Genomic DNA, 13,565 nt, shown 5'->3' on the forward strand with positions numbered 1-13,565 from the left:
GCCCACCCAGCGATGGCCACATCACACAAAATGAAGAGAAAAAACAGTCATGTTTCCATTTCTTCCAGAGTTTATTTTGTAGGGAAGTGATTACAAGGCACAAGGAAACAATATAAGAGAACACAATGAACAGGGGTAGATTGTGAAATGTGACACTGTATTGTTTATGAGGACACATTGACTTTGGAATTAGGGCTTTACAAGATCTGGGGAATACAGGAAAACAGGAAATGTTGGTTTTTGACACATGGAACTCGGGGAAGTTTTGTTCCTGGTGTGTGCTTCGCCATTCAATGATCTGTACATTGACTCCTTTGCTCGAGACCCATTGATGGGCTTTCCCCCGGGACCGTTCTCTTCCATTTCAGTTGTGAAAGCTGCAAATGCCCCCCATTATCCAGGTCTATGAGGGAGGGGAAAGGAAGACCATTCCAGGGTTCTACTATCCTCAGTGTGAGGGAGCAAGAGGGGGCATTTTTCTGATTTCTCCCCTGAGTGGCCCAAGCTCAAATTTTAAGGTAGTGGCTTTTTGTTTCCCATTGAAGAAAATATCTTCTCTATTGAAATTTTTAGCATTTAAACATCTTGATCAAATGCCTCAGTACAAAACTCAAGGCCGTACTACTCTGAAAATGCCTTTTCTTGGATGGAATACTTGGATGGGAGACTACCTGAGAATATCGGATGAAGTAGGCTCAAAGGCTATTGTGGTCCAATGGTAGTGACTCTGCCTGAAAGCCTAACATCAAGTCCCACCTGTTCCAGAGGTGTGTCATAATTTTTTTTTGTTTCAAAAATATACTTTAGTCGCACAAAACATCTTTACATATTCACAGTCACAAATGCAGTTCAGTTCGGTGCAGTGGCAGATCAAGGAAACAGACAAGCATTGGAGTTTGACTCTATCCAGCAAACAAATCAAAGGCATCTCTGACTTGAACCAGACTGACATAACATCTCTGAACATATTGATCAGGAAAATGTCTAAAACTCTAGTCTGTAGTGTAGCACTGAAGGGAGTGCTGTATTTTTGAGGGTGTTGCCTGTGAGCCATGAAACCAAGATCCGGTCTGACCTGCAAGACAATTTAAAAAGCACCATGGCAGCATTTTGAAGAAGAGCCAATATTTGGCACGGTGGCTCAGTGGTTAGCACTGCAGCCTCACAGCGCCAGGGACCCAGGTTCAATTCCAGCCTCGGGCGACTGTCTGTGTGGAGTTTGCACATTCTCCCCGTGCCTGCATGGGTTTCCTCCCACAGTCCAAAGATGTGCAGGTTAGGTGGATTGACCATACTAAATTGCCTGTAGTGTCCAGGGGTGTGTAGATTAGGTGGATTATAGGGGTTTGGGTCTGAGTGGGATTCTTCCGAGGTTCGGTGTGGACTTGTTGGGCCAAAGGGCCTGTTTCCACACTGTAGGGATTCTATGATCTATAAGTACATCAAGGTAATAGTACAGAATGCAGAACACAGTGTTATAGTGACAGAGAAGGTGCAGGGCAAGATCAACCCTAATATATGAAAGGTCTGTTCATAAGCCTGATAACGGTGGGGAAGAAGCTGTTCTTAAATCTGTTTGTACAAGTTTTCAAATGTTTGTACCTCCTGACTGATGGAAGAGAGTATAACCAGGGTGGGAGGGGTCTTTGACGATATGGGTTGCTTTCCCGAGGCAGTGGGAAGTGCAAACAGAGTCAATGGAAGGAAGGCTGGTTTGTATGAAGGACTTGAGCACTTTTGAACACATTAAAAAGAGCAAGAATCATCTCACAACTGTGTACAACATTGGGCTGGGCCTTATTTCAGCTTGGTTCCTAACTTCTGTTATGTGCAGGGAACGGGCTGAAGACTTTCTGTCTTGTAAGGACAGTCTGAGATGAGAGATATTTTCACTCAGACAGTTGTCATGGTCTGAAATACACTAACAATACCTAAAAGCTGCTGCAATCAGATTCCATAGTCACTATAAGAGCTTATTGGACTCTTTTGCAGGGAGATTATACTGGACATCTCTTTCAAAGGGCTGTCCTATCGAGCCCACTCCGTCATTCAGTAAAATCATGGCTAATCTTTTCATGGACTCAGCTCCACTTACCCACCTGCTCACCATAACCCTTAATTCCTTCTCTGTTCAAAAATCTATCTATCTTTGCCTTTAAAACATTCAACGGAGGTAGGCTCAACAACTTCACTGGGCAAGGAATTCCAGATTCACAATCCATTTGGTGAAGAAGTTCTTCCTCAACTCAGTCCTAAATCTCCTCATGGTGTTCGAGGTGACCTACTGGCTTGGACTGAGGATTGGCTGTCTGACAGAAGGCAGAGATTTGGGATAAAAGGCTCTTTTTCGGAATGGCAACCGGTGACGAGTGGTGTCCGGCAGGGTTCAGTGTTGGGGCCGCAGCTGTTCACCTTATGTATTAATGATCTGGATGAAGGGACCAGGGGCATTCTGGCAAAGTTTGCCAATGATACAAAGATAGGTGGACAGGCAGGTAGTACTGAGGAGGTGGGGAAGCTGCAGAAAGATTTAGACAGTTTAGGAGAGTGGTCCAGGAAATGGCTGATGAAATTCAATGTGAGTAAATGTGAGGTTTTGCACTTTGGAAAAAAGAATACAGTCATGGACTATCTTTTAAACGGTTAGAAAATTCGCAAATCAGAAGTGCAAAGGGATCTGGGAGTGTTGGTCCAGGATTCTCTAAAAGTTAACTTGCAGGTAGAGTCCGTAATTAAGAAAGCGAATGTAATGTTGTCATTTATCTCAAGAGGGTTGGAATACAAAAACAGCAATGTGCTTCTGAGGCTTTATAAGGCTCTAGTTAGGCCCCATTTAGAATACTGTGTCCAATTTTGGGCCCCACACCTCAGGAAGGACATACTAGCTCTGGAGCGTGTCCAGCGGAGATTCACACGGATGATCCCTGGAATGGTAGGTTTAATGAATGATGAACAGCTAAGGATCCTGGGATTGTACTCATTAGAGTTTAGAAGGTTGAGGGGAGATCTAATAGAAACTTACAAGATAATGTATGGTTTAGAAGGGGTGGACGCTAGGAAGTTGTTTCCATTAGGCGGGGAGACTAGGACCCGTGGGCACAGCCTTAAAATTAGAGGGGGTAAATTTAAAACTGAAATGAGACGACATTTCTTCAGCCAGAGAGTGGTGGGCTTGTGGAATTCCTTGCCACAGAGTGCAGTGGAGGCTGGGACATTGGATGCCTTCAAGGCAGAGATCAACAAATTCTTTATCTCAGAAGGAATCAGGGCTATGGGGAGAGTACAGGGAAGTGGTGTTGAAATGCCCATCAGCCATGATTTAAATGGCAGAGTGGACTTGATGGGCCAAATGGCCTCACTTCCACTCCTATGTCTTATGGTCCTCCCCCTAATTTTGAGGCTATGCATTCTACTTCTCATTTCATCCATCAGTGGAAACAATCTCCCTATTTCTACCTTAATTACTCCCTTCATAATCTTATATGTTTCCATAAGATCCCCCATCATTCTTCTAAACTCCAATGAGTATAGTCGAGGCTACTCAGCCTCTCCTCAAAAGCCAACCCTCTCAACTGCAGAATCAATAATGTTGCAGCTTTATAAGACTTTGGATAGACCACACTTTGAGTATTGTGTTCATACTGGTTGCCAAATTGCAGGAAGGATGTGGAGGCGGTCCAGGATGCTGCCTCAATTCGAGGCTATGAGCTATAAGGAGAGGCTAGAAAAACTGGACTGGTGGAGACAGGGGGAAGATTTGATAGAAGTCTTTAAAGTAATGAGATGCATAGATAGGGTTGACAGTCAGGATCTTTTTCCACTAGTATTGGACAATTGAAATATCTACTAGGAATCATGCATTTAAGGTGGGGGTAGAAGTTCAAAGGAGATATGACGGGTATTTTTTTTTAAACACAGTGATAGGAGTCTGGAATGCACTGCCAGCGGAGGCAGATCTGGTAGGGGCGTTTATGGGGCTTTTAGATACGCAAATGGATATGCAAGGAATGGAGGGATATGGACCAAGGGCAGGTGGAAGGGATCAGTTTAATTTGGCGTCACGTTCAGTACAACATCGTGGGCTGAAGGGCTTGTTCATGCGCTATATGTTCTATGTTCTTAGCCTAGTGAATCTCCTCTGATCTCCCCTCCAGCACGAACACATCTTTTCTCGAGTAAGGAGACCAAAACTGAGCACAGTACTACTGCTCAGATCTTTGTGCTGTTAAGTTTCAATAGACAAAGGAATCAGTGAAAACTGGGCACTGCAGATTCCATGTCAATTGGTTAAATACATCATATGACCAGACAAGTACATTGTCTCTGACACATCATGGGAGTCGATCATCTCTAAAACAGTGTGGAGACAATAATGCGAGACTGCTGATTGTGAATCAGGCAGGCTGGGGAGGGGAGAATAGTCGTGGAGAGGTCCCCTCTAGATGGTGCTGTGTGTGAAGGCTGCAGGACACCTGAGCTGGTTTGGAAAAAAAATGACGATTTCAGTGCAGCCCAGCCTCCGGCTCCCAGTGTGAGTCAGCGCAGTACCTGGGCTCTGAGAGCAGGCAGAGGGAGCCGGGGGGGGAGTGGAAAGAAAAAGGACGGAAGAAACGAAATGAAATGAGCTTTTCATCCGGCAACAGCCTGCGACTGCAAGCCGAATAAAAAGTGGCGGACCGAAGACCAGATCCGGACGGAGTGGAGAATTTAAATTGGGCTTGTTCGGATTATCCCCAGCTCTGCGGATGGCCGCTGTCGCCTCCTACCATGGTAGATGTAGGTGAAATGAGGAAGACGTTCCTTGTTCCGGAGATCAAGCCCTTGGACCAGTACGATTTTTTCAGAGCTAAGATCGCAGGAAGCCTGTCGTGGCTCCTGGCCAAATCCTACGGATCAGGTACACGGTTCTAATAAAACAAAAGGTGTTGTGGTTGGGGGGCGCTGGTTTAAGAGAGGGGGAAACATTTTTTTGTTACTGTGGCAATGCGCAACGGGAAGATGTTCTCAGTAAATCACCCACACGCACACAAAACCTAGGCTTTGAACCTGTCCTGCAATTTTCAACTCTAGAATACAATGTACCCCACGGTGGGGGAAGAGGTGGTTTTGGGGGCGTGCCAAATTCTTTCTCTGATTTCTCTTCTTCACCTCCCCCCTTTTTGTTTAGGAAAAAAAAGTCATTTGTTCGTGGTCTACGATTTTTATCTTTCTCTATTTTTCCCTCTTCACTCAACAAATTAGAACCTCATTCTCTCTCTCTCTCTCTCTTCCCCCCCCCCCCCCCATTCCCCATTGCCCATTGATTTATGAGCCATTGTTGGAAGGTTTTTGAATTAAGCTAGACCAGGGGTTCGGGGGTGGGGGGTCACTGGTTGTAAAAATGAAATAGGCCTCACGCCGTGCCATCTTTATTGATCTAATGCGCGGACCATTAATTAAACTGTTTAAGGGGGTTAGGAAACAAACCTTTAACCGAGCTTCAATCGTGCGTGTCCGTGTTTCTCTCTCTCTCTCTCTCGGTTTGCTGTCGAGGTGTTGCCAAATGAAATGGCCGTTTGTGGGGGGAAAAAATGCCTTAATTTAATTCCCTGTCAACAGCGCCATTAAGGTCTTTCGCTGATTTTTTTTCCCCTTTCCTCCTTTAAAGCTGGGGTGAAATTACAGAGGGGCGTGTGTGAGGGAAATCAGGTCAGTTTCATCGCTACAATTGACAGCTCTCTGCAGTCAGGGGCGAGCGGGATATTGTTGCAGTTTGTCCCAGCCCGCTGACACTAAGGTGTGTGATTCTCGATAATAGAAGTCACACGACATCCAGGTTAGGGTCCAACCGGTTGTCGTGTGATTTCTAACCTTGTCCACCCCAGACCAACACCAGCACCTCCACATCATCATTGTCAATGGAACATTTGATTTAAAACTCTGGGTTCCGGGTCTAACCCTGGGTTAGTTTGACCACGCCTGATCCTGTGTTACTGCACTTTGATCATGACTCAAGCCAGTTGTGTAATCAGAGGGGCGATGTCATTGTGCCCATTTTCTAACGCCCCCCACCCCCCAAAGCTGCTTGTTTATTTTCGATGCCTGAACACCTGCAGCAAAAGTGTATTTTTATTTGCAAAGTACAATAGTTGTCATATCCCGTTTGTTCTGAGAAAAATTCTCTGTACAGTAAATGGTGGTGGGAACTGTTCAGATGAGTTGAATCTCCTGGGAGGATCAGTATAAGGAAAGGTTGTGTAAAATTTATAGCTGAACTGGTTTGGGAGGGGAGCTAGATTGTATCCTTTCTGGGGTTTATTCCCTGTTGGTTCTGATTTGTAAACCTGTGTTCAAGTTGGCCAAGAGAGTGGCAGTCTTTCACTGATAACCACCAGTGAACGGGTAATTGTAAAAACAGAAAATGCAGGAGAAACTCAGCATATCTGGCTGTGTTTTTGCACATTAACTGACATTTCCCTAGCTACCAACAGTTCTGGAGATGGACCACTCGACCTGAAGTGTTAACTCTGCTTTCTCTCTCCACAGATGCTGTCTGACTTGCTGAGTTTCTCCAGCATTTCAGATTTCCAGGCAACATTTTGCTTTTATTTGTGAGGAAGGGAGGTGTAACCACACTTTAAAGTGACATTGATTTGCATTGTTGCTGCAGCAAATTAATGAAACAAGTGGCACAACAGGCTTGAGCAGGCTTCTCCTGTTTCTGGGTGACCACACACAGGCTGTGTGCCCTACATTTCTACAATGACTAACTCCAACAAAGGCTGGTTTGCATTCTGACCCAGTGTATTTGGATTCTGCTTTTGTGTTCAAGCGATGCTTAATATTGAAGTAGACCATGTGTCTTATTAAATGTTGTGATCATCAAAGGTTTTTTGGATTTCTTTTAGCTGAAAAAGTGACTTTTAAGCTAAGAGTAATAACAAGGGATTCAGAAAAATCTGTCCCCAGTCGTAAGATGTTCACTGAGTTAATGTTACCATCTGAGAGATGTCATTCTCTGACAATGCACTCAAAGCTGTTGCTCCATTGCAGTTTTTTTTGTTTCAAGCTTAGGAGTATAGGTTTGCATTTTAAGAAGAAAGGGAGACCAGCCCTGGTCTCAAATCTTTCCCTTAACTGTGTACCAGCCACAGATGATAGAGACTGTTGCCCATGTGCTAAAGCTTAGGATTGACCATGCCTGTGCATTTTTAGATGATTTTTGCCAGCCCGGACTGAGCCGAGGTTTAGTTGGCAGTCTGTGACATGTGATCACTGTCTGTACATCATTTGTGCCTGAAAGTTTCCCAAGGCTTCGGCAGCCTGTGTAATCTCCCAGCTGATTGGTGTTGAGCCTGAACAGCAGTAACTGGTTACCAGGAAGTATGATTTGAGGATGGATGTCAGAACCTACTTCATAGCATAGTAGGTAGGGCTGAAATGTAGGAAGGATGCAGCTAAATGCAATGAATGTTTAAGGTACAGAAAAGACCCTTGTGTTGCGATTTGGTTTCAGGATTACAGCCTAGTTCTTTTAACCATCACTTTCTTTTGAATTTAGTTTTATTTTGTACACCTGTATGTTAAGTTACTTGGTCTGTCAGGCCTCAAGTCTGATTTTTTTGATTTGATTTAATGTAGTCACATGTATCTACATACAGTGAAAAGTTGTGTTTTGCGAGCAGTACAGGCTGATCACAGCAAACAAATCTCTTACTCGAAACTTTATAATGTGACTGATCAAGAGTGTTCTGGTCCACTTCTCACTGCCTGCATTGTTTTGGTGGTTGTGCTTGATTACAGAAAATGAGTGCAATAAATTCAACAAAGTATGCTGTCCACAAAGAATATTCAGAGACTTAGTTAGCCCAGTCCTAAAGTTCAAGATCTGACCTGGGATGACACCAGATTTTTCTGAGTTGCATCTACCCCTCTCCTGGCCTTGAAAGAAGGCTGGTGGAGGGGACAGTGAAACAAAAGGTTCATGTGTTGTTTGATAAAATAATGCTTAGTCCTGCATCGCTGGGTGTTTTCCTGCCTTATTTCCATATTGTAGTCTGGCCTTCATAAGGGACCATTTATCTTTTTGCAATAAGAGCTGGGTCAGGTCATGCTTTCAGTATTGGTGAACTTTACTAATATTTATTAGCAGTACTGTTGCTGAATCCCCCACTATCAACATCCTGGGGATGACCACTATCTGGAAAGTGAACTGGGCCGGCTGCAGGTTGAGACGAGGAATTCTGAGGTAACTCGCATTCTGACTCTGCAAAACTTGTCCACTGCCTATGAGGCAGAAGTTGGGAGTATGTTGGAATATCCCCCACTTGCCTGGATAAGTGCAACACTAAACAACTGTAGAAGCTTTTCCAGACCAAAGCAACCCACTTATTGGTAACACTGCTGTTTTCAACATTCACTCCCTTGACCCTAAGCACATAGGAGCAACATTGCTTATCAATGGGGGAGGTAATATCCTAGTGATAATAACACTGGACTGTTAATCCAGAGACACAGATATGTTCTGGGAGCCTAGGTTCGTGTAATTTGAATTCAATAAAATATCTGGAGTTAAGAGTCTAATGATGACATGAATCCATTGTTGATTGTCAGAAAAATCCATTTGGTTCACTAATGTCCTTTTAGGGAAGGAAACTGCCATCCTTATTTGGTCTGGCCTACATGTGACTCCAGACTCACTGCAATGTGGCTGACTCTTAACTGCCCCCTGGGCAATTATGGATGGGCAATAAATACTGCATTAGCCAGTGACACCTTCATCCTGTTAATCAATAAAGAAAACAAAATTAATTCGTGCACCGCAGCGCCAAGGCTCGTGCAACAACATGTCCAAACTCTGAAATCAAATATAAGTCAAGCACAATAAACACCAGAAAGTGACTATCTGCAAGCTCCCCACTCAGACACATTGCATCCTGGTTTTGTTTTTTGTTTGTTCATGGAGTATGACCATTGCCCAGTTAAGAATCAAACCCTAAAACAAAAGAATTGCAGATACTCTAAACCAGAAATAATAAAAATAAAAATTGCTGGAAAACCTCAGCCAATCTGGCAGCATCTGTGGAGAGAAATCCAACTCAATGTTTTGGATTGAGTGATCCTTCCTCAGAACGGGATTCAGTGTGGATACTCCTAAGATGACTTTTTCAATTTTAAGATGTAATTTCCCATATCACTGTTACCCTGAACCCTTGAGGCCAGTCTTCCCTAACCCATTACAAAGTTGTCTGTAACAAAAACAAAGTTGCTGGAAAAGCTCAGCCGGTCTGGCAGCGCCTGTGAAGGGGGAAAACAGTTAATGTTTTGGGTCCAGTGACCCTTCCTCAGAAAGATTTCTGTGTTATGCAGACACTCGTGTTGATCTCCTTGACTCTGTAGATAATGGATATGTGATAAACAACTGGAGAGGGATTGCTCGATCAATATTATGGGGAAAATACATGAAAGGGGTAATACACCGAGGAAGAAAGGCAGGTTTTTTTACTTAAATGTTTTGCCTTGTTTTTCAATCCCTTCATTGCTCAGTCTCTCCCTGTCTGTCTAATATCCTGCAGCCCTGCAATCCTGTGTGCCCTATCTCTGATTCTGGCCTATTCTGCTGCACTGGTTAACAGACATGGCATCAGCCCTCTGCTCCGATACCTTGCGGCCCAGAAGTGGGGGATTTGGCCGCTGTACCTTTCGACGAGATCGTGGCCGAACTGACGTTCCTTAGCACCACTTTCCTGCCCCTCCTCACCCCCAGTGATTCCCTTACTGATTGCACGATCTGTTTGTGTGACCCCCTAATATACTTCATGACCCAGACTAGGCAGCTCTCTGGTCAAAAATTCCCCAGAGTCACGACCCTTTGTGAGAAAAGAAATCTTCTTCGTACTGCACAGGAACAGGCCATATAGACTACCTCCAATCCCCTGCCCCAATCAGCCATCTTTATCACTTGCTCAACAACTCCATCAAATTTGAGAGACAAGACCCACTCTATATGAAGCCATGCTGATTCTCCCTAATAAGTCATCTCTGTCTTAAATGAGTGGTCCTCTACACTGAGATCATTTCTTCTGGTCCTACACTTTCCTGCGAGGGAAAAAGGACTTCACATCTACCCTAAGAAACCTCTGCTTCAGCAAGGCCTGCTGTTATTCTTCTAAGCTCCAAAAGGCACGAGCCCAGCCTTTCCTCTGTCTGCAATCAACCTCGTAATCTTCTCTGCATTTTCTCCAAAGCTAGCACTCGTTAGAGAATGCACGGTGGCTCAGTTGGTAGCACTGCAGCCTCTCAGCGCCAGGGACCCGGGTTCGATTCCACGCTCGGAGTGTACACGTTTTCCCAGCTCGTCATCGGGTTTCCTCCAGGTGCTTCGATTCCATCCCACAGTCCGAAGGCGTGCTGTTAGGGTGGATTGACTGTGGGAAATTGGTCCATAGCATTCCATGATGTGCACCTTTTAGGTAGACTGGCCATGGGAATCACAGGGTTACAGGGATAGGGTGGGATGCTGTTTGGAGGGTTGGTGCAGAGCTGACGGGCTAAATGGCCTGCTTCCACACTGTACGGATTCTTTGATAAGGGGCCCATAACTCAGGCAAGGCCTTACTCGTAATAGGTAATTTTTAATAAGACCTCTGTATTTTTATTCTCTTTTTGGTTGGAAATAAAGACGGCGGGTTCATTTGCCTTTCATATTATCTGATGCACTTTGGCATTAGCTTTTTCTGATGCGCACGTTTGCACCCCCAAATTCCTAGGTTGTAGTTTTCTGCAGTTTTCTCCCACTTAAATAATATTCAGCTCCTATTCTTCCTGCCAATGTGCATAACCTCTAATATTTCCACATTATATTCCACCTGCCAAGTTTTTGCCCCTTGCTTAACCTGTCTAGGTTCCTCTGTACATGCTGTGTCATCCTCACCACTGCCTTCCCATCTATTTTTTGTCAACCACAAACTTGGCAGTAGTACATATGTTTTCATTATACAAGTTATTAATATATAGTGAAGCTTCACTAGTTAGGGGTTGCCAAACTGAAAATAGCACAACTGTGCCTTCTATTAGTTGGCCAATCCTCTCCTCGTGCTGATATGTTGCCCCAACAGCTTGGGCTCTTATCTTACTGAATAATCTTATGTGCAGTACCTTAGGTTAAAGTACTGGTAGGGCCTTGAGTATTGTCCTTCTATCCCTGTAATGTGCTACCTTTCCACCTCACTTTCCTTCTTTTAAGAACTACCTCTTTAGCGAAGCATTGATCGCTTTGAGCTAATCTCTTCTCCTGTGGCTGAGTCTCATATTTTGTTTTCTAGGGCTCCTGTAAAATCTGTGGGGTGCTAACAAAATTGTTACAGAGCTGCATTCTTTCGTTGATTTCAAGTAACGCTTACAAAGCATGAACTGCATGCAATCAGTCTATTGAGGTATGGAAGATAACAATAAAGTTGTAAGAAATAGGAACAGGAAGAGACTGTGTGGCCCCCAAGCTGCTGTGCTGTTCATTAGGATCATGGCTGATCCGTGACCCTCCTCATGTCCACTTTCCCCCATTAATACCCAGGTGGAACTGAACTTGAGTTCTGTGAAAAATCACTAGCTTTTCTGTTCAACTTCTCACCACAATTACAAAATGTATTGACTTCAGTTTATCAACCCCTGTGGTCATTCATTAGCACAACAGTTATACTGTTGTGCCCTTTGGAAATAATGGTCTTTTTGTTCACTTTCCTCACTTTTAATACGTTGTGTTGCTGATGAACTCACTGCGATCGTGTTAAATTCTTTGTCATATTGACAAGGTTAAAAGAATAGTCAAGGACAGGGATGTGGGAACAATGGCTGTACAAGATGTTGGTGAGGCCTCTTCTGGAGTACTGTGTCCAGTTTGGATTTCCCTGTTGCAGGAGGGTGATGACTAAGCTGGAGAGGGTTCAGAAAGTGATTTATGAGGATGTTACCAGGATTGGAGGGTTGTAAGGAGAGGCTGAATAGTCTGGAACATAGGAGGTTGAGATGTGACCTTACAGAGGTTTATATATTCGTAAGGGCCACAGGTAAGGTGAATGGCAGGAGTCTTTTCCCTAGGCTGGGGAATTTTGAGTATTGGCCTTATTTTTAAGGAGAGCGGAGAAAAATGTTATAAAAGGGGCAAATGTTTTTTACAAAATGTGGTTTGTGTGTGGAATGAACTCCCAGAGAAGTATGTACTCAAAACAAATGTTTAAAGGACATTTGTTTGAGTACATGAAGAAAAATTTGGAGGGATATGGGCCAAGCACAGGCATGTGGGACAATTTTAGTGTGGGTTAATGGTCAGCATGGGCTGGTTGGGCTGAAGGGTCTGTTTCTTAGCTCTGTGACTCTAAGTGATAGAATTCGCTGATCTCTGATCAATGTTCTTTAAACCTGAACGTGTTTTATGTCAGAATTCTTGTTCTTTGGTAAAGATGAAGGGAAGGACAAATAATGATGCAGTAAATCATGAAGAGTTTTGAGTGTGGAAATTAGGAGAAATTGTTTCCTGGTCCAGGTGGGCCAGTAACTAGATGTTTTTGAGATGGTTAGCAATGTAATAGATGAGGCACCTTACATAAGAAATTTTACTCTGAAATGTACTCAGGGAGGTGGGAGCAGATTCAGCAGTAACTTTCAAAGGAAATTGGATGTATGCCTGGATAAAGAAACCTCCACAGAGACGCAGTGGAACTGAGGCCTGAGTCGATATTTTTGATCAAGGTTCAGTTATGGTTCCACAGCAGGTGGGACTTGAACCTGGACCTTCTGGTTCCTACTACTGTGTCACAAGACCCCCAGAGCTGGCACACTTGTTGGGTGAAATGAAGTCCCCCTGTTTTCAGTGATTAGATCTCCTGGTTCATGTCGGTGCAAGGCATTTCCTTCATTCACTATGTGCTGTCATCCGTCATTGTTTGTGTGTTTAGTTCTTAATTGTCCGATTGAGAGGAGAGATGAGTGGCAGTTGGTCTGTTTCAGTTCTGTCGTTATCTTACTTGTTTCTCTCAATGGAATGAGTGATACAGCACGTTCTTGGGCAAAAGGCATATCAACATCATGTTCACAGTTGGTGGATTTATTCCAGCATTTTTGTGTAACTTAATCATTTCTGAGCGCAATGCATGTGTTTTGAGCATTGGTGTGTATTCCAAGTGCTGAGGAAAAGGCTGGGAGGAACAAATCATTGTGTTTTGCTTTGACAATGATTGACTTCATACCCACTATCTCAGATATGCCCTGCACAAGGTTGAGTTTTGGTTGGTAGCAAGTTTGGGCAGTGACTCTACTGGGGAAAAGACTTGGGGTATCTTCCTCCTAGCATCTGCAATTCAAGGCGATTATTGGGGTTGGGTGAAATCATCATTGCAAGTTTGTTGAGGATAAGGAGAATCTCCTTGAGTGGAGGAGATCCTCAAACTCCATTGCACCAATAAATCTGTAGGGTTAATAAATCAAACAAAAAGTCCATTGGGAAGGGTTCAGTTGCTCCAGAAATGATTTTTGGGAATAAATCTCAATGCATAGGCTTTTTCTGTTTTTATCAGCCTGCACTCCAGTTT

The 13,565-nt window shown here is 43.9% G+C and overlaps 1 protein-coding gene across 3 annotated transcripts in view; it reads left to right on the plus strand.

The window, feature by feature from the left end:
* Positions 1-4,337: 4,337 nt before the first annotated feature.
* The window catches only part of camsap3 (calmodulin regulated spectrin-associated protein family, member 3), a 196,673-nt gene continuing 187,445 nt past the window's right edge, over positions 4,338-13,565 (plus strand). For 2 of the 3 annotated variants that reach the window (XM_048521808.2, XM_048521810.2), the window contains exon 1: positions 4,338-4,897. In XM_048521808.2, the coding sequence (XP_048377765.1) occupies positions 4,768-4,897 (130 nt within the window). In that variant the 5' untranslated portion in view covers positions 4,338-4,767. The remainder of the gene's footprint in view (positions 4,898-13,565) is intronic. The other variant, XM_059640064.1, reaches the window with a different exon arrangement.

Source organism: Stegostoma tigrinum, chromosome 35, assembly GCF_030684315.1.
Source record: "Stegostoma tigrinum isolate sSteTig4 chromosome 35, sSteTig4.hap1, whole genome shotgun sequence".
NCBI lineage: Eukaryota > Metazoa > Chordata > Chondrichthyes > Orectolobiformes > Stegostomatidae > Stegostoma > Stegostoma tigrinum.